The following is a 25,685-nucleotide window of genomic DNA, read 5'->3' as shown; positions in this document are numbered from 1 at the left end:
CGGCGGTGACCCGGGCAGAGGGGTCCATGAGACTCCCGGGGGTCCTCGGCAGAAATTAGGATTACGTTAATTCCATTCTAATTCTCCAAAAATTGTTAGAATGCAAAAAATGTACGAGGGATCAGTTTAACATTTCCTTCCTCCTGTTTTAATCTCACCCCAATCTTAAATTTATATCTATCTACAAAACAATTTAACCCCCTCAAGCCTGCACAGATTCACTTAATTTCCTTCAATAACATGGGGTCAATGGTGATTAGGAAAAAAAACAAAAATTGTCTGAACATTAGCAAGAGAGAGAGAGAGAGAGAGAGAGAGAGAGAGAGAGAAAATCATCAGAGTAATTATCAGACTACTGTCAGCATTTTCCCCCCAGCTAAAAAGTGCCAAAACCACTTATTATCAAGAGAAAATCAGCAACACCAAGGACACTTGGGAATTATTTTCAGCTTTTAACTCATTCCTCAACCCTGCACTGCCACCACCATCAGCTCTACTCACTGCAGACCACCTTCTTCACTGAAAAGGTTTCTGCCATCAGTGATCAGTTTTCTGAGCCTGACCAACTCAATATGTCGCCACCAGCTAACGGCCTCTCATTCCTCACATTTCCTGATGTCACTAAGGTACAAGTCTCCAAACTTATATTCAGTTCTTGTCCTATTACTGCTTGACCCTATACCCTCCAACCTCCTGCGGGACATTTCAGCCACACTTACCCCTGCACATCATCAACTCCTCACTTACATGTGGTGTGTTACCCAAAGCTTTTAAGCTGGCCCAAGTTACCCTGCTGCTAAAGAAACCTACACTCAACCCATCTCTGGTTGAAAATTACAGGGCAGTCTCAGTCCTGTCCTTTCTGTCCAAAACACTTGAGTGCACAGTCTTTAACCAAGTCTCTGAATTTCTCGCTGAGAATAACCTACATGATCTGAACCAGTCCATCTTCAAAGGTGGACACTGTACCAAGCTGCATTCCTGTCAGTAGTGGAAACGCTGTGATCAGCTATAGCTGCTTAACCTATCAGCTGCCTTTGACACAGTTAACCAGCAGACTCTCCTCTCTGCACTCACTGAGCTTGGCTTCTCAGGATGTTTGATTCCTACCTTTCAGGGAGATCCTTCAGAGTGTCATGGAGAGGAGAAGTGTCTAAATCCTGCTGTTTGTCCACAGGGGTTCCTCAAGGCTCAGTGCTTGGTCCTCTTCTCTTTGTAATATACATCTCCTCTCTCAATGCAGTCATTTGCCCACATGGCTTGTCATACCACTTTTATGCTGATGATACCCAGCTCCTCCTATCGTTCCAGCTAGACAACCCCCCAATCTATGCATGAATATTGGCATGCCTCACAGATATCTCAGTATGGATGAAGGAACACCACCTCCAGCTCAATCTGTCAAAGACTGAACTCCTCATCTTCCTGGACAATCCCTGTACAACAACACATCAGTATCCAACCAGATTCTATACAGCTCATTCCCACAAAATCTGCCAGAAACTTGGGCGTCATAATTGACAACCAACTGATCTTTAGGGAACATGTGGCCTCTATGGCTCGCTCAGGTGCTTGTGATTTCACACCTTGACAATTGTAACTCCTTACAGGCAGGGCTCCAAACAGGCACACTCAAGCCTCTGCAGATGATCCAGAACACGGTGGTGCGTCTGGTATACAACCCGCCCAAAACTGCACACATCACTCTGCTGTTTATATCCTTCCACTGGCTCTGAGTTGCTGCTTGCATAAAATTCAAGTCCTTGACACTCCCCTACAAAGTAGCAACCTCTGTGGTTCCTTGAGTCCCTGTCAGTCCCTAATAATCCAGCTCTTTAAGGAACACCTTCCCACCTAATGGACTGTGTAATCCCCCATATAATAAATGGACCGTGTAATCCCCCATATACCAATAAAATATTCTGCCTCTATGCTTTCTTCCTTCCTCTATGCACTTCATGCACTCTATACCTTACCTCCATGCACTGCCTTGTAGCTCCTCTGTCCTTTGGACCACAACCAGAGCTTTATGGCACCTGATGTTGTTGTTCTGTCCTGAATAGATCTTTGCTTGTGGTGTATAAAACCTTGAAAATTAGAAAGAAAATACGAGAAAACCATATGTATAATCAGAGGTGGAAGTAACTAATTACATTTACTCATGTTACCATGATTGAGTAGCTTTTGAGACAGAAAAGTCAGAAATTTGACTTTTCCTTACATACAATTTTGCCTGAATATTGCACTTCACTACTTTTTAAATCAGATCAATTACAGAGAACAAATGATCAATGACAGATTGTGGAATCTTTCACAATAAAAGCTCAGTCAGCAAAGATGAAGAGAAGAGTCTGCTTCTACTTTGTTGAGGGAGGAAAAAAGGAGAAAAATATCAGTGAGTTGGCCTGAAGATGAGAACTATGTCAACTCAACCGTCACATTATGTACTTATTCCACATGTGTCAGTTGAGTCTACAGGGTCCTCACTTCAGTTTAGTGTAATGGCCCTTTAAAATAATGTAGTTTGAATTGTGCTCTCTCCCCCTTTTCTAACCACATGGAAGAGATCACAGCTAACACAGTTGCTGTTTGGAAAAAGGAACTCAGTACATTTTAAATAAGACACTTTTACGGCGGTAGATTTTTACAGCAGAACTTCTACTACAGTAAAACATCAGCAAAGTAACAGTACTTCTACTTTAGAAGCAATTTGTAGTATTTTTCCACCACTGTGTATGATCAAAAAAATGACATTTAAACAGCAGAGATACTGGATTGATGTTAGATTTTTTCTGTTTGAATGCTTGTGAAAAGTGTCTTAACGCAGCCTCAAACTGCACACAAAACAAAATATCTCTTGATATAAGGACCTCTGTAAGGCAAAAACACTTCAAATGGGGATCAGCGACTTATTGAAAGCCAGCTTGGGGGTCCAGAAAATGAAAAAGTTTGAAAAAAAACTTGGGTTAGATTATCACATCCAAGAATAGCGAGTCGATGTTGTCCTTGTCCAGAATGATCTTCCTTCCCACGTCTTCTTGGAAGGAACAACCCTCTTAAGAAAATAAGCACAGACATGAATCCTTTACTTTCACATCATCTTTTATTTTCAGTTCAAGATGTGTTAGAGAAATAGGCCTACAGTGGTGGAAAAAAGTTTTTGGACACCCTTAAAATTTTACACAATCTCAAATATTATCATGAAATATTTGTGGAAAAATCTTTTTGTGTTTCAAAAGGTGTGGCTGCATTAGACAGATACAAACAAATACAAATTATATTTTTTTGTTTATTGTTTACAAGAAGAACTAACAAAACTAAATTCTTGACAAATTCTTCTGACCACAGAATCTTCTTCCAATTCCTGGCTGTCCAGTTCTTGTGTGCCTGGGCCCAACGATGCCGGGCTAGCCTCTGTCTCTCATTGATCAGGGGCTTCTTAATAGTCTTGTAGGACCTTAAGCCATGATCTAAAAGTCGGCCACGTACAGTGCGGGTGGAACACTGGACACCAGTTTGCTTTGACCACTGCTGCTGAAGCTCCTGTGATGTCATTCGGCGGTTTTGCCTGCACATGCGGATCAGGATGCGGTCATTTCTTGCTGAAGAAACCCTTGGACGCCCAGATCTTGGTTTGTCTTCCAAGCTGTTGGTTCTCCTGTATTTCTGCAGAGTGTATCCAACTGCTGAAGGACTGCATCTGCACTTCCTGCCTGAGAATCTTTATCTTCCTGCGTGTTTCCTGCGTTAGGTTCCTTGTTTTAGCCATTTTTGTGTCTGAAGAACTTTCAAATGTGCTGGCTTTATATAGACACGAAGCTTGGCAACAAAAATTGTGTCTTTTAATAAAAAAAAAAAATGACCTTCATCACTGGTACCAAAATGACCCAATACTCAAAATTTCTTATGTATTTTTATGGAACCAATCAATTTGAAGTTTTTAATGGCTTTTTTTAGGATTTGTTTAGTATTTTGGCTGTGACTGTACTAAAAGAAATTGCACTTGAAGACCTAAGAGTGATTCTTAATGCAATAGTTCACAAATGCATGGGGTGTCCGAAAACTTTTTTCCACCACTGTATATTGCCTTATAGTATTTCCTTTTTTATTTCCTAAGTATTTTCATAGACCCGTAATAACCTATATATGCACTATGTAATAATAATAATAACAACAACAACAACAATACTAATACATTATATTTATAAGCACCTTTCAAAAACACTCAAGGACACTTTACAAAAGATGAAACAAACAGTAAGATCACAGGTAAAAAACAATATAAAATAAAAGGGAAACTGCAATTACAGAGAGTATGCAGTTTTGAACAGATGAGTTTTGAGTCTAGATTTGAACAAAGGAAGAGAGTCAGTATATATGTCATATGTGTGTGTGTGTGTGTGTGTGTGTGTGTGTGTGTGTGTGTGTGTGTGTGTGTGTGTGTGTGTGTGTGTGTGTGTGTGTGTGTGTGTATAAATAATCGTTTTATTTTATTTTATTTTATTTGATTTTTGGGTTATATTTCCCCCTCCGTTTTGGCACAAAATGCAATTATACAAAGTGTCCACAAGATGTCGCTGTAGGGCCTTTATTTTAACCTAGTGACATCATCGTGAACTGCAGGTGTGGAGCCAAATTGAAAGGATGAAGTAGTTGACATGGGATCATGTCTTTCTGGTTCAAATGCTACATGTATATTAAATCATATTCTTATCTACAGAAAATGTCTTGCTGTAATCTTGTAAAAATAATCAGAGACAGAAAAGCATAGCCTCTTTGGATGGGTGTAGGTGTCTTTAACAGATGTGACTTTTTACTTGTACTATATGGCTGTAATTTCTGCTAATGGGTGGTACTGTGGATAAACTGGCATAATTCTTCAGTATCTGAAGTGACAGCAAATCCTAATCTGGTGTCATTGCTCATCACATTGTTTTTCATCTTTGGCTTTACCATTATCCAACTCCCCTGAATATGAACTGCTAGGGTCAATTTGACCCTAGCAATTAAATCCTGCAGGAAATGATTATTATCAGAATTTTTACCTAAAGTTATATGTCATGTACTTTGTTTCTTTGCAAACAAAAATATTAATCATGTATTTAGAGACGTCAAGCATTGAATGAGATCAAATTGACCCCGAAGATGATAGGAGGTTTAAATTGCTAGGCTGACTCTTTTTTTTTTTTTTCTACTAAATACAATAAATATAAGCAACATTTTTTGAAGAGATCTGACTTCATTATGACATTCATGAGTTGATGCAATGTTTGTCTAATAGATTTAAGATGAGTTACATGAACAACGTTTTTATAGATACTTTATTTTTATAGAGCTCATTTTAAGTTGTTAATCAATGTTGAAGGCAATCTTCTATTATTGACTCATTCTTGATAAATATGTTGACAAGATATAGGGTATTATATACTTGTTCTATTGGATTTTCTGTTGGAAAACTACTCTCACTACTACCCATTAGTAGCTGTAAAAATGCTGATGTGTAAGTGCCTGGACCTTTTACTGTAAGGCTGTAAGATTGATCAGTGGGGCTAGTCATACTAATTAAATCATACACGGCACTTAGTGACTTTAATATGTGCTTATACAGTTGTGTAATTCCAATACTTTTCCAAAATGAATACACATTTTAACACACTGGAATAAGTGCACTGTTATGTGTTGCTAACCAGTCTACTGACCTGTTATGACTTTGCCCCATTATCTTTTACTATAACTCTGAAATGACTTATCATTTTAGGAGGTTTGTCATTGCCACAGAGCTGTACATTAGTGGAGATCCCAATGTTTCTAAAGATCCCAAACATGTCCTGCCTAATTACAGGAGCATGTGTATAAAATAATTTACAAGATATATAGATATTTTCTATTCGATGTAATGCTGCCGTTCTAAAACAATGGCATCTTGGCATTGAATATTTCACTCAGTATATTTGTGATATAGCTCTACTGAAGCGCTGCAACCAGCATATAGGTTTGTCATACAATATGGAAAAATGCAAACTTTAAAAAAATGCCATTGCACTTTTGTTTCATTTTTTTTCTTCAACAGATCAACATGGACAAAGTGTGTGTCAGCTTTTCTTGGAACACTGAACATCTGACACCAATGTCGTCCCACTATGCATTTTTGGGGAAATTAAATGACTCTTTTCTTGTTAATCTATTTGAATTGCATAGTAGATCCAGCAGGTTACATCTGCAGGAAACTTCCACATTGTAACCTTGCGCCAGGAAGACATGACCTGATAGTATTTTCACAGATATTTGCGTAATACACAAAAATTAGGCCTTGTTATTTTATATAGGCATAAGCCCTTTTGTTTATGCTTGTTTATGTGTTAAAAGTGTTCTTTTAGAAGCTGTTTTGCTTTAGAAGTGAATAGAAAGACAGAAATCCTGTATTGTGGATTAGCAGCCCAGGAGAACACAGAGCAGCTGATGAGGATATGTCACCACCATGGGGACTCACCCAAGGGACTATACAAGCCAACACGAACCCAACAGAATAATTTAGGCAGCATCAAGTCATATGACAAGAGCTGTCAAGTTGAACAAAGAAATAAATACAAAGCACAAGTGTATTTATTTTCATGTTGTAACTAAACGCTGCCTAATCACTTGATTATCTTTGTGGTCATATTCAATCCCATGAATCTATGCATTAAAGTTTGTGGTTGCGTTTGAGATTGGTGGTTTTGTGCCTGTGCTTGAGGGGAAAAAAAAAATCCTTCTTGCCATTTCTGACTACAAATCAGTAATCCAAGTGTACAAATGCCATAAACACAAATGCAAGTGCTCAGAATGCTGGGATTTCTGCCAGCTTTATCCCACATAGCTTCTATAAAATCTATGAATTATATATGTAAATCTTATGTTAAGTACCTGTAAAAAGCAACATGTGGGCTGACTGGGTGCTCTTCTCTCACTCACTCTGATCTTCCAGCAGCCTCACATAAAATATAGACTAAACAGGGTGTTGTTAAGATTCCTTTTTAATTTATTTCTTTTAGTTCTTACAACAGACAAATTGCATATTTATATTTTCTGTATTTTACAGAACCTTTGCTCCTCTAAAAGAGACATTATAAGCATCTGCAGCTGTTTCAACTGTCATCTATTTTGCCATGTTTTGGGAGAAGGTATACCAGCAGCCAAATAATTGCTTGCAACAATATTTTATCCTTTTATGTCTTTTTAGTGTGCAAAATTTCAATAGAATTGGACTCACAACCACTAAGTAACGGGCAGTTAAATTTTTGATACTGCTATAGCGCCACCTGTTGGCCATATGCCACCAGATTTGACACGTCCTCTCACACGTGATACCTGCGCATGCCCAACGATTTTGGGTGCAATAGTCCCAGGCATAGGCAGAAATCCCAAGGGGACCCACCAACCCCAAAAAATCATTGTTAACACTAATAAATAATTTTGAATAATATAGTAATATTCAATGAAAGTACAATGCAAGCGGTGCTAATTATAAATGTAAAACAGTGTGTTTTTAAGTGTTACTTTTTTTTATTATTATTTAAAGTAGGCTATTTGTACTTTGAGTTTGATGTTGTATAGGCCCACAATTACACTTTATAATTTAAACGTATAAAGGCTGTGCATTTTAAGTTGCATTATATTGTGGCATAGTTTCATTTCATTTTCTTATTTGATCTAAAAGGGACAGTGTACAGCTCAAACATATACTGTATGTCACTATTTGATGCCATATCTTGCTTTGTTTTTTGTTGACACTACAATAAATATGTTTTTTGAAGAATAGTTTGATATAGTTGGATTATTCAAGGTTTTTCCTGTAGTTTTAGAACTTATTTTGAGTTTCTAGTTCTTGTAAAGCTACTTTGATAGACTGTAGTGGAAATAGAACAATGAGCAAAGAAATTTGGTGTATGAATGAATGAAATGGGATTTTCGCCCCTGGTCCCAGGTATTCAGAGGTTATGGCAGCAATTGTGAGCAGCTGTCACAAAATGGTGATGGATATCAAAAAACAAAGTGGGACCACAACTTGGTGGTATGCACAACTTGGTAAGTGTTGCTAAAAACTTGCAGTAGGATTATACCCACAACCTGTAGTTCAGAAAATTTTGACCAAACTGCAAAGTGTTACTGTAGCACCACCATCTGGCCAACTGGTGTACTTATTTATATTTTGGGGGCCTGAGCAGTGAGATGTGAAGAGCATGGCAAGCAGGCTGTCATGAGGAAAGTCATGAGCATCAGGTGTGAGAAGTTTATTCATGAGGAAGCTGCCAGGACAGAAATGATTCAAGAAGCGAGGGACAACAAATCAGGCAGGAAGTATGATCAATACTGTTTTCATAAGGACAATATTAAGTTCTTAGCATTTCTGGCCATGGTGATAAACTGTGCCACTGAGCCAGGAAGGAAACCTGAGAGAAAAAAGATAGTTACTGATGCAGCTAGAAAGTTTTTGGATATCAGGGAAATTCCAGGAGCGGAAGGCCAGAAGCTGTTGAGAGGCTTTCAGATCCTCTCAGAGCCTAGACTGAAAAGTTATATCAGAGAATGGGATGAGGGGTGGGGAAGAACATCTTGTAAAATAATTTACATTAGATAGAAGAACTGAGTCTTATTTTCAGTCCAGTAGTCGTCAGTAATGAAATGTTTTGGATGCCGACTGTCTCTAGAAACCAACAAAGAAGAGGAAGAAATTTGAAATGTTGGTGTTTCTACCTCTTACAGTTACTGAAATCCAGATACCTTTGGTGCACAAACATATTATTATTATTATCATCATCAACATCATCATCATCAAGCTATAATCTGACAACCCAGATAATAACAACAGGGCATTTTGGGATTGAACCCTTAATAACTACAAACAAACAAACAAATACATACATACAAACAAAATGAAATGTTTTTTTTTTTTTTTTTCCCCAGCATTTCCTGCTTGGGCCCCAAACCAGTGCCAATATGGCCCCAAGGACTTTGGTGCCTGGACCCCTGATAAACCGAGAAAAAAATTGGGACACACACACACACACACACACACACACACACACACACACACACACACCAATAAAGGTAACTAATAAAAGTAATCTGAATAAAAACAACAGGGTTACAGCACTTAGTGTTTGGATGCCTAATAAGTAACAAGGATGCAACAGAACAAGTGGGACTGTCTAACACCCACGGATTTGTGCGTTTAAGTAGTTCACATGACATTTACTTGGACCCTCTTTGAGCCAGTTCTATTTTTGAGTCCAAGATTTTTCTGGGTTAATGTTCACCTGGTTGGAGTTTAAATCTGTTAGTTAGGGCCACTTAGTGTACTTGATGGCTAAGCTTTGTGCCACATCCCCTGCTCGTCGCCATATTTGATCTAGCAGCGGACGGAGTGGAGGAGGTAAACAGTAACTCGGCGGGCAACAACAGTGAAGCCGTAGTTGTCAACACGCGTACTACCATCGACAGAACTGCTATATGTGTCAGCATAATTGATTGAGTCCAACATCTCGGGCAGAGGAGTCCGAGGCGCTTTGTTTTTCGTCGTTGTTCAGCTAGCCAGCCGGTAGCCATGACTTCGTTGACTCAGCGGAGCTCAGGCCTCGTGCAGAGGCGGACAGAGGCCTCGCGCAGCGCCGCTGACAAGGAGCGTCCGTCCAGCCAGGAGGACCATGAGCTCCGGCGGGGAGACGAGCAGGACGACGACGACACGGGAGACTCCAAAGAAACACGACTGACGCTGATGGAAGAAGTCCTACTCCTAGGACTGAAGGACCGAGAGGTTAGCAGACGAATACTGATCTCTAAGATAACCCTTTCAACCCCATTAAAAAAAAAAAGCACCATTAAATGTTGTGAAGTTACCCAGGTTATATTAGCTAACGTAGATAGCATAGGCTAAGTTAGCATCCCGCTTGAAGTGCCGGTCTGATATGAGGGAGAGTCGAAAGTTAGCTAACGTTAGCAGGGGGCTTCTTCTTCAGCGAGCTTGTTAACGTGGCTTCTTTTGGTAAATAAGTTTAAGTCTTGTCCGGCTAACATACAGGCTTTGTTAAGTGTAACGCTGGCTTTGCACAGTTTTGTTGTGATGTCGGACTGTCAACAAATGAGCGAGAAAGTTGCTTAGAAAGGGAGCAAATGATGATAGCGGCAGCGCTATAACAGTAAGGTTATTCAATCTGATGTAGATTTTTTGACATGTCTCAAGGCAAGCCGAGTACAGTCGCACCATTCATCGCTGATCTAGTGGTAAATCAGTTCTTCCTGTTAACATTACCGTGTCGCTGTCAAGACAGCAGACATGTACCTATGCGGCCAAACGGGTTCTCCACACTGTTAGCCTAATGTGGTGTGTAGTTGTCTTCATCTGTGGGTTCATGTGCATGTTCATCTCAAATGTTCCATCCCTATTAACAGATGATTTGGTTTATTTTAGTGTTTATTTGACAAGATTATTGTTTGTCAAGGATCAAACAAAGTCAAAGACTTGTTTGAATTGTGGTCTTTGCTCTAAAACAGCAATAATACAACAACAACAACAATAACAATGATGATAATAATAATAATATGAAAACATTTCACAATGCCAAACATATGGTCACAATATCATGAATTATTTTTTAGTAGCTATTTCTTTTAGTAAATGTTTGCTTTGTTAAAATTTCATCATCACAGATCCCCACAAATTGTACAAAAGAGAAATAAAAGTAAAAGAACAAAAAAGCAGCTCATTACTGAGATAATATGCTGGAATATCTAATAGTAGCCTATAGCACAAAGTATGGTATTAATTAGTACAGCAGACATAAAACAGTGCTTAAAGAATGGGTGTTTACATCATTTTGGACTGCATAGACTATTTGGGTGGCAGCTAAAGATTTTGAGAATAAATGCGGTTTGCGTATACACTTGAAAACAGAAATAGAGCTGGTCTTTCTTATCAAAAGGCCCCACTCCCAGCTGATGGGGCTGAAAGATAACCCGTGTGCTATGGATGAAGAAGGTAAGAAGGTTTATAAGGTGTAAAGAGGTGTAATGTTATTCAAGATAAAACGGTTTCAGACCATTAAGAGTTTTATAGGTTAATATAATGATATTATAGTCTGCTGTTGGCTGCAGTGGAAGTCAATGTAGGCTGATCAGTAAGGGTGTGATATGATCATATTTCTTAGTTTGGTTAAAATCCTGGCTGCAGCAGGTTAGACTTTGGCTAGACCCGGTGTAGTAACCTTGACTTAGTAGTGGTGTTGCTTGTTGCTTTCAAACTCAAGAAGTTAGGAGCACCCACCAGCTTTTAAGGAGCACCAACATATTTTTTGTGTGTGTATTTGCTTTAAAAGCCTTAACACATGCTATTTTCCAAGGCCTTTCTATACATGAAATGCAGTCAGAAATGCAGCCAAAAGAAGTAAAGAAAATTATACACACACACAACCTCTGATGATACCAGATCTTTACATGACATTATTCAGTTTTAATCAAAACAGGAGACACAACTGATTTAAGGCTCACCAAAGTCAAAGTTAAGAACTCTCATCTAGAATCTAGAATACTCTGCACATTTGCAATTGTGCAGAGTATTGCAACAACACAAGTGAAAGTTTGTTTGTAGCTACATCTGCATGGTTGTAAATTGGAGGGCTATTCCTTTGTGATGTTGGGATTTGGATGGGAAAGTAAAGCCTCAGGAGGCCACAGGAGATGCAGAATGTGAGTGAACTACTTGACTGCCAGCATCAAGCTACAGTCAGTGTTACTGCAGTGTCTACCTCTTGGTAAATTACAGTAAGCTGTGCTACATAAACTCCCAATATAACAGGGTAAGAAAAGCCAAGGCAAGTCTAATATAAAAATACTGGTGTAGCAATGCACTAAGTTTTGCATGTGTTGTAGTCAGGCTGTGGTCTCTCTCTCTTTACTCACTTTTCCTTGGTTTCTTGTAGATGTTCTGTAATCATAAACATGAAATAATTGGGATTGTCTTGGGTTTGGGGGTAAATGGGACAGGATTGGCTTTGGCAACAGTTGCAGGACAGGGAAGGTACAGGAAGAAATGACTTGGGATTGGGAAGACAGTTTCACTTCCTTGTCACCCTCTAACCAGGACTACATGCTTTGATTTGATTTGCTAGTTCAACAGAAAGAATGCCACCTCCTTGTCACTCTTGAATTGATCAGAGGATTTCAAGTCTCTCCCTCTCCAGTGTTCATTTGATGTGGAGCTTTATCGTGCACAGATTTACACAGTTTGTGCTACTTTTTTGTAGTTCTGCTACTGAGGACCTTTAGAGTACAACACTAAGCAGTCTGATTCCACCAGCGCTGCATGTGACCTCTGGTTGGTTAGCTTTCCTGTTACTGTTAATGTTTAATGGTGGTTAGCAAACAATGAATTGGTGGCCCAACTCTGGGCCACCAGTTGATATGGAGTGTGGTTACAGGCTTGTCACCCCGAGAACCCTACCCTAATTCTTGGGCACTAAAGTCATGCTTCCATTCAGATGTAAAGAGGATTTAAAGCTAGTGTTAGAAATGTCACAAGCAATAGAAAACAAATTTGCCTGTCTTTGCATTGCATTTATGTTAACTGTCTGTTGGGCAGGGTTCAGTTTCTCCAGTAACTTAAAAGTGTCCTGTTACTGTGTAGCCAATGGTAGAAAAACTGTATCAAATATCGCTTTGAAGATTCAGATACTGCGACAAATAGCCCCCACAATCTGACTTGTTTCCTTCACTGTAAAAAAGGGAGATTAGCGGGAGAAATTACTGACCGGGAGCATTGCGGGAGATAGGGTTAAAAATCGGGAGAATCATACAAGTGTGGTCATTCAGTGCAAAATAATTAGGTCAAAAGGGATTTAATATACTGCAAATACTTGTTGTTTATGTTTATTTATAATTCATTTAGGTGGACAAGGCTACCAGGTAGGCTACTGTCCAGTTAATTAATCTAAAAATAGTAATTTGTCTAATTGATGCTGAAAGCTGATTGGCTGATGGTGACCATGTGTTGGGGAATATGGTGACATTCTATCGGGCTTTGTAGTTTTGTTTTGTTTTTGTGCAAGGATGATGTGTGCAAATTGCAAGAGTTTCGGATGGCCAATTATTCATGACTCTTTTAAAGTTTTGATGGTGCCATAGGGCCACTTATTGGTGCTGTAGCAATAAGACACCAAATTTTGCATGTTCATTCAGACATGACACATGCATGTCCAACTTTCTCCGGAGTCAGGGCCACCCTGACACCATGCATTGTAGAGTTGCTGGCCTGTGTAGACAATGAATGGTGGAAGAACCTGACTCTCTGTGTTTCCAGTTATGCAGACTGTGATCTGCTCTCTACCTGTGATATGATCTTGTCACTTGGATCTATGAAGAAACCTGTCTCGTCTTCACTGAAGATATTTTTTGGGGTGTTTGAGAGGCCATTTCCATTGATTGATCTAGATAGCTGATCAGACCTTCTATCCAGGGTTGTTTCACTTATTGCAGCCTTAGCTCTATAGCCTGGACAAATGGTTCCTACTTTCATTCAACAATCTTTGGGTGGTCTTCTAAAACGAGTGCACCACTCTGTTCTTCCATTAACAAGTGTGTCCATTCTTTTTGGATTAGATCTAACAAGTTTTTCTTAACAAACCTCCAGCCCCTTTCACAGAGTATCTGAAATGTGAAGCAGAGAAATTTCCTAGTGTCTAAAAATAATGAAATAACTTACAAGATTTTCATTTTGCCAGAAATACCTGTATGCTGTCTCATTCTGTCTTACCACTGCCAAACTAGCAGTTAAAATCTTTATGCCATTTTTAAAATAAATTTGTTATTTTAAATGCTCAAAACTTTTACATGATGCTGTTGCATTTGAGCATGTTGTATTGTGATTTTTTTGGTTATTATTAATATGTCCTATCAACATTGAAACTCGTGCCAGCTTGTGGTAACCATTTCACACTAAGTAAACATTCTGGTCAGCTGTTGGCAACCCATCTCATGATGGGTCAGTTGATTTCAAAGTATCCTTTGCGGACAGGAGATAAGCAAGCAAAAAGCCCAGTTTAACTCAGACTTTGGTCTGTGAAAAATAAAGCTAGTGAATTTGTTCATTCTTTTATCTATTATTATTATTTTTTTGATCACCGGTGTCTTTTTTTCCAATTGTTCCCAATAAGAAGAGAGTGTATGTGGCAGCATGTGGCCATCCAGAGAAAAACCTCTGTACCCAGCGTCTTTTTTTTGAGAGCCACTCTGAACACTGCTGGTTGAAAATCTCTCAACTTTTCAGAAAGGTGCTGGTGTTATCACTGACTACGTTTACATGCACACCATATTCCGGTTCGTGTGAATATTCTGGTTAAGGTAACTGCGCTGTGGCAACTGCAATATTCCGTTTACATGTTGCTCGGCATGTTCCCATGTTTCGGCGTATTCCACTCTCTTACGTAATGCGACACTCAGCCGTGGGGGACAGCAGCACACGTATACGCGTCTGGTCTGCCGGAAATACAGAAGATGAAGAAGAAGTAGAAGAAGAAGCTCTCACTATTTCAATGTTTTCTCCCATCGATATACTCCATGATATTAAAATCTTTCATTAGCTGAAGGCAGACTGCAGTCTCCTCCTCACTCCAAAAATGCTGACTCTTGCTGTTTTTCGCCATGCTGTTCGCCAGGTCGTTCTCCCCGCTTGCAGTAACCATAGCAACAACAACGCCCCAGGATTCATTGTGAGTCGAGCATGCGCAGACGCGACTGAATATTCCGGTTCGGGGCATTTTCCGATTAAGGTGTTTACATGCCTCAATATTCCTGTTGAAACAGGCATATGCTAGGGGTCTGATTCGGAATTCACTCAAACTGGAATATGACCTTAATCGGGTTCGGTGCGTGTTTACATGACATGTGCGCAAACGGAATATTGCGAATATTCTGGTTAAAACAGGAATATGGTGTGCATGTAAACGTACTCACTGTCGCTTCTTTTCAGGCAACCAATCATATTGTCACCCTGGGGCCGACTAATTACATAGGTGACAGTGTTAACTTTGTAGCAACCAACAAAATGGAGGACAGATTTGTATATGGTTTCTCAGAGAAACAGAGAAAGAAAAGGCTATTTGTAGCAGAGGATTGCTTGGACCTTAGAATGATGATGTTGATATTTCAATATTGTTGACTTAGATAAAAAACCTGTGATGTGCAGTGTTTTTTTTTTTTTTTTTTTTTTTCTCAAGGCTCATCCCAGCACTTAGCAGCACCTTGCCAGGGCTTTTCTGCCAGAAAAAACACACTAGGTGGATGCAAGCCCTTGGTCCGCATAGTTTCACAAACTCCATTCCTAAATTCCCCAGACCTCAACCTATGAAATACTAGCTCACTTCTTTGTCTTTTTTAGTGGGCTGGTATAATATACTTACTTTTTAGAAGCCATCTGATGTGTGTTTTCCATGTTTTAGGGCTACACCTCTTTCTGGAATGACTGCATTTCATCAGGGCTGCGTGGCTGCATGCTGATTGAACTGGCCCTGCGAGGACGCCTACAGTTGGAAGCCTGTGGCATGCGGAGGAAAGGCCTGCTGGCCAGGAAGGTAGGGCTGGCGTTTAATTAGAGCCAGAAAAAATCTTGACAAAGTACAAAGGGCTTTAGACTAACAACACCCTGATGTCAATCAGATTTATGTTGGAAACAAACAGAAATCCTCCTGGGCTACCTGTCAGCTACCTTTCAATATTTGGAATGGACTTGGGCCGGTTACACCGCAACACAGTAAAAACTACTTTGGCGAAAGCTCCTAAACTTCTCAGAGGGATATAGCTATACTACACAGTCATGGGTGAGTGAACATTCTAGTTCAAACAAAGGAACTGAGTGTTTGGAAGCAGAGCAGGCCGCAGTAGCTGGTGTCGAGGAACTCCCAGCAGAACGCTCTCGTCCCCAGGTGACAAGTGGTGACGCCATATGCTCACATGGGCAGTGACTTTATTTTAGTTGTAAGTGACCGCAAATAGTGGTAAAGGTTTTCTGATAGACACTCAAGAGCAATTGCTGTGCTGCTATGAATACCACTGTGAAAAATGTAATAAAATATTTACTATTTTTTGTAGTACAATTTATTATTATACCTATTATACTTTTCTGGAGGGTTATGACAGTTGTTGGACTTAACACAATTCAAGCCCATGCATCCTCCTCTGCCAGCCAATCAGAATGTTGTATTAACCAATTATTAATACGCTGTCCCAAATGTAGACAGCTTCCTGTTGATTAACTTGTAATTTTGTCTGTCACTATATTCTAATATCCAGGTGATCTGTAAGTCAGATGCTCCAACAGGAGATGTGCTACTAGATGAAGCCCTGAAACACATCAAAGACACACAACCACCAGAGACGGTGCAGAGTTGGATCGAGCTCCTCAGCGGTGAGTACAGCTTCTTTACTGGTCCACTACAGGATGAGGGCTGTCTTTATATTTTTCAGGCTGCATCTGCATTAACTAGCGTGATGTTGTCTCCAGAAAGCACACTATCACAAACATGTTTTTTTTAGCATGGTAGTTGAAAGTTTTTCTAAAATTGTATGTATGTATGTATTTATTTATTTATTGTTATCAACTATAATGGAACACTGTAGTGAACACAGACCAGTGTACCGTGGAGTGCAGTGCACCAATCCAAATGGCGATTTTTAGGGCCCTGAATGCTGGTGGAGAAGACGTGAGCTGGTCAAGGATAGGTTAGGTAGTTTTGGTTGGATGATTCAAGTACTCTGCCAACTGATCTTTCAAGGGCAAGTTTAACACCAGTGCTTGACCATCACAACCCAGAGGTGTAAAACACTGTCATTTCACACTTTGCTGTCTTTCTATATTTTGCGTTGACATGCCAGACATTTGCTTCTTCCCTGGACAAATGGATATGTCACCATGTTAGTCTTAGAAAAACACAGCTTTCATTTTCATTTTCGATAATCTTCATTTTGTGGCATCAGTTGGCCATTTTGCTTCCATCACTGGAACAGTCTTTTCATCAGATTGCCTCCTTGTCTGTTTAAACTGTTCAATGCCATGTCAACGATCATTTAAATCCATTTCAACATTGGACAACCATCAGATTTGATTGGGTCTTTCCAATCCTTCCTCTGGATTTCTGTTATTTTAGTTTTCCATTTTGTTGTTTACAGTAAACTCAGAGTCTAACTCCAAACTGTATTTCCCAAGGGTACAACACCCACATTTATTGATCTCCCACCACTATTCATCATTGTCATCAGGCTATTGAGCTGATGGTATGTCAGTAAAAAGATGTGTGAAAATAGCTGTGACAGAGTTTGGTGCCTGCTTAAGTTATTGAAAACAAATGCCCACCATGCTGTTGTTGTCGATAAATATCACTGTAGAAAAAATCCAGAACCAAGTGAAAGCAGGGATGGGGTGGGGGGACATTTAAATTTTGCTAGTTTTAAATTCTGTTGCATCTCTCTCTCCCCCTTATGCTGCATTTACATGATGTTGAAGCAACTTGATGACTCTAAACAACAGCTTTGAAGTGCTTATTTAAGGGTGGATTCAGACCTGTGGCTCGTTTGCTTTGTTCCGATTCAGGGGCTAAATCAATACAATTGTTGCATTTTTCTTTTTGGTCGTTTGTGTTCACAAAGCAACAGTCTGTATCAAACAAATGCCATGTGCGGATCAAGTGTGTCATTGGTCAGAAATCCCAGAAGGAAAAACCCCTTCTTCTGCTGTTTGTTCTTTTTCTTTTTTTTTTTTTTTTTTTTTTTTTTTGGTTGATGGTTGGCAACTGGGTGCATTACTGCCCCCCTCTATTGGAGGGTGAACCACAGTTATGAGTCAGTTGTGTCGGTTGCTGTGTCGGTTCTGTTCTCACTGCAGACGAACCGCTCCAGGGCTCAAAAGGAAGCGAGTCGAGACCACCCTTTCTACGCGATCTCAGGCCGCTTGTTTTATCCCGCATCCGAGCGCGATTGCTGTGTTCACATATGTCCAAACGAAACAATCTTTGGGGGGAAACGCTCCCTGTTTCGGAACATCTGCTCGAAACAAGACAGGTCTGAACACACCCTAAGTTATAACCTTCAATCTTAAAACCTCTGCTCATTTCCTTTGATTTCTAACTTTTCAGCTAAACTTAGCTTAAATAAGATATTGTTTTGACATAAGCTTGAGTATACAAATTTGGGCTATTAAACACAATTTTTTAGATTTCAGACATTATTTGAGAATGTCCATGTTGGCCTGTCCATCTGTCTGTACAACAATCCAAAGCAACATATCTCAAAAACTACTGAGCAAATTACCCTGAAATTTGGGAAGTATCTTCATGTTTCCACAGCAGATAAACACTGTCGATTTCCATGACCTCATGACCTTTCCTGTTGCACCACCATGGGGCAAAAACGTTTATTGTAAGCCTGCATAATATTTCAACATCTTTTGCACAAACTACCATGAGATTTGGTGAGCACAGTCATGCTCAAGACCCTCAACCCTGTTGATTTTGGTGAGATGCTGACCGTTCCACTGGCACAACCATGGGAAACATGAGTATGCTCAGACATATCAAAATCTATGTTGGCCTAAGGGTGGTGCTATAGGAAAGATGATTAGTAGGTTTCACTCCCTGGGAAGCATGAGTACTCTCAGCAAGTTACGGGGCAGTCCATCCATTACATTTACAGATATGTTGTGTACAAATCAAGTGGTAGGCCTGAGGGTTGTGCGAAAGGTGATAGAGCCACTACAATCAAGAGGAACCTTATTTATGGGAGCATGGATTCACTAACAAAATATTGCAGTAGTCCACTAATTGCATTTCGTGATATCTTGTGATATACATAATTTTTAGAATACCAACAGATTATGAGAATACTGGGCATCTTACACTAACCAACTTAATTTTGTAGATTTTATTTTGAGGACTGAAAAATTGGAATCACACACAGACTTGCCTCTTGCAACCAAACTGCTCACATCAAACTTGTGCGCACATGAAATCTTGTGTTAGCACGAGGTGCCAGTTGGGCAATATTGCCCAAAATGTTATCATAATAAAATAATAACAAAAGTCATCATATCAGTGTATCAAAAATTACTCGTGTCTATCAAATAATATGTATGTCACATATAAAGGCTACTTTTGGCTTCAAAACAAGACAGTGCGCAGGTTCTTGGGTGTGGTGTGTCTTTGCTTGTCAAGTGGGTGTGCAACCGGACCTTCATCTTTCCCTCTCACTTGATTGGCTGTTTGTGCACCGGTTGTGTGCCTGCTGTCTATTCCTGACACATGACTGGCTGCTTGTGGATCAAGCATAGAAGATAAACATGTTGAAATGGATTGACAAAAACTTAGGACTTTATAAACTGGCTCTCTTGTTGCAAGTTACACAGTGCTTGCATAATGACTACTTAGGCCTATTTCTCTCGGTTTGTAATTTACCTTTGGTCCTGCTGCTCTGTCCTGCTCCATCATATGCATATACCATTACACCCATGATGTACATAATTACACTTATTCATGATTAACGTTATTCATGACAGCCATGGACGATTTTTAATTTGTGGTTATTAGTGGTCATTAACCTACTTTGAGTTTGATGTAGCTCATGTGATATACCAAGGATGAGCAGAACACATACTGAGGATGGGTAGAACAATAAGCATTACGACAGTAACAGATCTCTGCAGTTCAGCTCTTGTTGGCCTGATAGCTGTTAACCTGCTAACAAAGTCAAAGCCTGCTGGGCACAAAAGCGGTGTCTGTATTAACTTTAAACATGGCTGGTTCTGCTACTTTTTTCCCCCCTTTCTGCTCTCTGGATTGTGATGGGCATGGATTACAGTCATGGCTTTTTTTTCCTCTCTGCTTTCATCAGATCACTCTGTTAATTGTAGAAAATAAAGCTTAAAATGCATTGATACTTAAATAACTTTGAAACGTGATGGTTTGCAGACAACAGGAAAAAGTCTTGGAGTATGTTTGAGTGTGCGCAGTATTCATGGATCATCACATGCCACTCAGTGTCACGTAAGACGAAAGGCTCCGTCTCTGGGCGAACTGGTGTGAAAATGAGTGTCCTTCCATGTTCATTTGATTATCCCCACTGAACCCAATGAATTATGGTTCCCAAATAAACTTTAAGTGTTTCACTGCTTTTTTTTTTTTTTTTTTTTGCTTTTTTTTTCTTTCTTTTTTTTTTTTTTTTACTACAGTTAGGTCCAAAAGGCCAAGACAACTCCACCAGCAACTCATTATCAGAAAATGAATACAACTTCAATTTCTCAATATTTTGCATATCCATGTGGTTGCCACAGCTTGTATTCTGCCACTGTTTCCCCAATTCTTTATTTTTATTTAGTTATTTATTTATTTTGCAGTATTTGTGAAGCTTCATTATTCTAGCACTCTTTTAGAGCATGTTAAAGAGTGTCTTTTGATGTAATGGGCTCTTTCATGTGTTCCCAAAGATGTCCAGTGGTGTTGTGGAGAGAAAGCTAAGCTAGGCACTCCCTGCTCATCCTTGTGAGAGGGTCTGGCATAGCTTCAGCGCACGTTCAAGGTCATTGTTGCACAGGAAAATGAATACTCTTCCACACAACTTCAGGTCAGAGGGGATGCCATGCCTCTGCAGAATACAGTGACATGTCTCTTTGTTCACTGTGTAGTTGATTCAGTGCAAATTGCCAACAGCCAAAACTGCTCCACACCTGAATAATTTATCTGTAAGTTTGATGTGCTGCATCAACATCCCTGTGGCCATCTCCTCATACAAGCACTCTTATTGCAATCATACAGTCTAAACTTCGACTTATGTCAAACACAGTTTCTTGCAGTCATCACCATTTAAAGTTTAGTATTGTTTGGTGAATTCTAAATATTTAATTTTGTAGTCAAGGACATGGTTTGGACACTGCTGCTCTCCCATTAAGGTAGCAGTTTACCCCTCTTCTTTTGACTATACTGTTACTAACTGGAGCAGGTAATTCTTTGTCCAGCTGTCTTTTATATCTTGAATTCAGATGCTGCTCTGTCTTGTAAAGATGTTAGCTTGATATACAAGTCTTCATATGTGGTGGTCATTTTTGGTCTGCATGGTCTTGCTTTGGATGAAAATGAAAATCTCTGCAGCATGCATTCTACTGCCCCTTTAGAAACTTAAAATAATATTGTATTTATAATTTTTTTTTTTTTTTTTTTACATCACTTGGAACAGTGGTCTCAAAATATTGTCTTTTCTAGTTATTTTCTTGTAATGTTTTTACTAATTTCTTACAAATTCTTGTGTCATTTCTTGGTAATTTGGTAGTTTCCCCGCATATTTTTGACAGAAATCAAGTGAATTCGCTCAGTTTTCAAAGGCTGCTTTCAGATGCCTTTTACAAGCATTTAATTTAAATAAGAAAGCTGATGTAGATCCAGTACACCAATCTGATATTTAAATAGTTAATTTTAAGCAGGCTGAGATGGAAAAGTTGAAATGGAAAGATGTGTGCACATGCCGAGCAAAGAATTCTTAAAGTGTTATTTTTACAGTATGGATCTCTGAGTAATCCAATATACATTGCACGATATATATACAATGCACGTTATATGGCTGTCGGTTCAGCATTTTATTTTGACTGTCATATATAGGTCAGTCCATCATATTTCATCAAATTAAAAAAATGCTACCGAAAACTACCATTTTTATTTTGGAAACATAAGATAAGAAAAGGCCTTCATGTGATGGTATTTTTTGCTTGGTTTCTCTGATCCTAAAACTACTACTAGTTGAGAATCAGCGTGAATTTTTAAGTACTCAAGACAAATTTACACCCACTTTTAACCTGTTGGAAATCAGGGGCAAAAAAATTTAAACAATAAAAACATGTTGAACACTTTGAAATGGTCAATAATTACATGCATACATTACATGCAAAATGTTAAGGCTGTATCTGAAATAATTTTTGAAATATGGTTCCCCCAACTTTGGCTGCAGAACAGAGACGTTCAGAAATAAAGGTGAAAAGGTACTACCCCTTGTTCATTTAGCTTTCTTGAGGGCTATTTTTAAATTAGAATTTGATTTAGATGATGTTTTTCTAATAATATATCTTTAAAAAATATATATGACAAATCTAAGAAGGTGCCATCTAAAGAGCCGTTTGATGCATTAACATGGATCGAGCTATACTCTGTTATTAACTGTTATCCCAGCACTAGTGCTCACGGTCTCACTGTGTTTCTGGCTTGTCCTCAGGAGAGACATGGAACCCGCTGAAGCTTCATTACCAGCTGAGGAACGTCCGTGAGCGGCTGGCCAAGAACCTGGTGGAGAAAGGCGTCCTCACCACGGAGAAGCAGAACTTCCTGCTTTTTGACATGACCACACACCCGCTCACCAACAACAACATCAAGCAGCGCCTTATCAAGAAGGTCCAGGAGGCGGTGCTGGACAAGTGGGTGAATGACCCTCACCGAATGGACAAGCGTCTGCTGGCGCTCATCTTCTTGGCCCATTCCTCAGATGTCCTGGAAAATGCCTTCGCCCCGCTGCTAGACGACCAGTACGACCTGGCCATGAAGAGAGTTCGGCAACTGCTGGAACTGGAGCCCGAGGGGGAGAGCATGAAGGCCAACACTAACGAGCTGCTGTGGGCCGTGGTGGCCGCCTTCACCAAATGAGGCCACACAAAGAGGACGGCAGCTAGTTGTGGTGGGGTTCAAATGTCAGTGCAAGTTGGGGGAGGAACGAGACTCGCCTCGACAAAAGTGACTCGACTGACTCGCTGAGTTTACTCCTGCCTGGGCTTTTGGAATGGGCTGCTCCACATATACCCCCTTTTCTCTTTCTTTTCCATTTCTTTTCCTTGTAGATAACTCTCGTTTCTCCCTGTGGTCCTCTCTGTGCCAGATCTGTCATATATGCGTTAACTTTCGGATAAAAGAAAAACAAACTCTACTCTTTGCGGAACTTGAATCAGGTGGTTGGCAACGATATGGATAGGGGAGAAACTGAAGCCAAGATGTCGATTTTTGTCCTCTTTTCTTTTCCATCGGTGACATCTTTTTTTCCCCATCAAGTATGTGTGCTTTAGGCTACTCAAAGTAACTAGCTAACACACCTCAGAATATATCAGCCAACAACCTAGTGTACATGTGTAAATCCATGTACAGGACGTATATACCATATAGGAATAAAATATTAGCAATTTCTCCTGACATGTCTCTGAAACAAATTTCCTCTGCCAAATGTCACTGAAGATATATATTTTTTATTTTCCCTCCTGTTAATGAAAGCTGCTCTTAAGACTGGGATTTTTTTTTTTTTTTTTTTAAATCTGATCTCATGGCATTTTATGTGACTTTCACTACAAATACTTAGAGACAGGGCCAGTCAATCCAAAAAGCTGACTATATTAATATCTCTATGGTTACACACTGTCAAAATGTGCGAAAGTCTAGGTTTTCTACGGTTATATTGGGGATTCTGGTCTACAAGTAGTAATGTCTGCTGGACCCAGCCGCCTCAGTTTTCATTCTTATTAGCTTGTTAACCACGTGGCCGTTTCAGGTTTGTTTCCTGGGATCAACAGTAGTTTCCTCTGAGTGTGTGTGTATGGAACGCTGGTTTGAGTCATCGGTTTGTAGGCTGGATGCCATTAGCCCACATCGGTACATCTTCACATTAGTAAAGCATTACTGCGATTGGTTAGAAACAATTAGTTAGCCACTAGGGCTGCTTTCCTGAATGCCTCACATTGACCTGAGCTAGCCATGCCAACAACAGTTGCAAAAATCAAATGACAAGCAAATACGAGAAAACCATGAATCTGTTATTATGATCATCTTATCGCTCGTCAGCTTTTGAGTTTCTGTACGTTGCCTGGACTCGGTTCAAGCAACAATAAAACACCTCAATCATTCAGTGGTCTTTTCCTTAATTTGCAGGCCAGTGTCGCTTGACGTTCACTTGCTCTCGAAGCAAACCTCTTGTGTCTGTGAATTTTGGATTTGGGAATAAGTAGATGCATTATCTGTGTGCTCACCGAGGTCAGAACAATCAAACAATGGGGTCACATTCCAGTTCTTAGTTGTATATAGATCCTTCGTTTATTCATCCCCCATCTTTGTCTTGGTTAGTTTTGATTCCAGAATGCAAATCTTGGTTGCATTGAGATATTTTCTTACAAAGAATATGGATGATTCATCGTTATTAAGATGGCTTTTCCAATTCTGTCCTCTCTCCGGGGTTCAGTCTCTTCAAAGATTTTATTTTTTTTTTTAACATCGTGCTCCAAAACAGTCAAAGCCTTTTCACCAATCACCATATCTTGCTCTTACTTTTTTTTTTCGTAATTGCATCACTTTTATGAATTTTATTTTTACAGATGCTTGTGTTCTGTTTTAACTGAACTTTTGCTACTACATTCTGTTCTTTTGCTTTTTGTGATTCATTGTTCAAATCCATGGGTATTGTGAAAGGCAATGCTTTCTTATAGTTTCCTTCCTATAATGTATGTAGCAGGGCCATAGGAGTGATTAGTCAAGTGATCATGGGGAGAGGCGACCTGGACGTCTGTGCATCAGGCAGTCGCCTCACATTGTGGAGTACGATTATGCTAGATTATGTACCTGTCATCCTTGTAATAAAGGGACCTTTGATCTGTGCATTTTCTTTTACCATAAAAAAATAAACTAAGAGCTTGGAAGTGCCTAATCATATATTAATTTCTTTAGTTTTATTTGAAGCATAACAGTGTTAAAGCAATTGAATATTTTGAAAGATAAAGATTCAGTTGTTTTAGTTGATGCAAGTTTGTGATGTCTGGGAAACATAACAGCACCAATGATTTAAAACCATTTCTAATACCTGCATAACCATTTCTAATACCTGTGCATTGGTGAAATGACTTCAAGTGTTAGTGAGAGGTTATTCTCCAGCTGGGAAGATTATTTTGCTTTCCTCAAAGTGAACACATCCAGCATTTCTCATAAAGACCACCCAGTATCTCAGCCAGTGTACTGACTACAAAATCCCTAGTGCCTGCTGTGAGCATGGCCTAAAAATGTTCAGATGTAGCTGGGTTACACGCCAGGGAGGACGGGCCCACCAGGCAGATCAGGCATCCGAGTCCCACTTCCCTCACTGTTGGGCCCCACAACAAATAAGAACCTTGAAACCTGAGAAACCTAATTTGAGTCCTTTCAGAAACATGGGGAAAGGGCGAGGAGTAACTTAGCAAGATATAAGCTGAAAACTAGCAAATAGGGAAAAAAATCACCAGTAAATCACTCAAATATTAGCACACAAAAAAATAAGAAAATGATCCAAAAATCTGTTAAATTACTCAATCAGCAAAAATGATCAAAAGACAAGTAAAGTAGTATCAAACCTTTCAAGATAAAAGCCCCTCTGCCCATGGGCTCCTGCAGAGGGGAAACAAAATGCTGTTTTTTATTTTTTGTTTTGTTTTTGTTTTTGTTTTTTTGTTACATCCAGCTGTCAAAAACATGGCAAAGGGAGATTAGCAAAAAAAAAAAAAAAAAAACCTTAACATTTATTAAATAAATAAGCCATCTTTTGTCTTTGTCATGGCAGTTGTTTTGACATGAAATAGCGGCTTAACAGCTGTTACTAATGACAGTCATTATGACACCGTTCCATTTAGTGTT

At 39.5% G+C, this 25,685-nt stretch overlaps 1 protein-coding gene across 1 annotated transcript; it reads left to right on the top strand.

Moving 5' to 3' along the window:
- Window positions 1-9,055: 9,055 nt before the first annotated feature.
- On the top strand, window positions 9,056-24,734 carry golph3a (golgi phosphoprotein 3a). The gene is made up of 4 exons (XM_030059768.1): window positions 9,056-9,793; window positions 15,468-15,599; window positions 16,318-16,432; window positions 22,270-24,734. The coding sequence occupies exons 1-4, from the start codon at window positions 9,584-9,586 to the stop codon at window positions 22,692-22,694; spliced, it is 882 nt and encodes a 293-aa protein (XP_029915628.1). The 5' UTR covers window positions 9,056-9,583; the 3' UTR covers window positions 22,695-24,734.
- Window positions 24,735-25,685: the final 951 nt, after the last annotated feature.

The sequence above is a fragment of the Myripristis murdjan genome, chromosome 9 (genome assembly GCF_902150065.1).
Source record: "Myripristis murdjan chromosome 9, fMyrMur1.1, whole genome shotgun sequence".
Lineage (NCBI taxonomy): Eukaryota > Metazoa > Chordata > Actinopteri > Holocentriformes > Holocentridae > Myripristis > Myripristis murdjan.
Note: the sequence above shows the minus strand (reverse complement) of the source record. Positions and strands in the feature narration are given on the sequence as shown.

Bases quoted from the DNA above. Each gene is read 5' to 3' on its own strand.
- golph3a (XM_030059768.1), top strand. From the start codon at position 9,584: ATGACTTCGTTGACTCAGCGGAGCTCAGGCCTCGTGCAGAGGCGGACA. The intron at 9,794-15,467 runs GTTAGCAGACGA...TCCATGTTTTAG, and splicing joins TAGGACTGAAGGACCGAGAG to GGCTACACCTCTTTCTGGAA. The intron at 16,433-22,269 runs GTGAGTACAGCT...GCTTGTCCTCAG, and splicing joins TTGGATCGAGCTCCTCAGCG to GAGAGACATGGAACCCGCTG.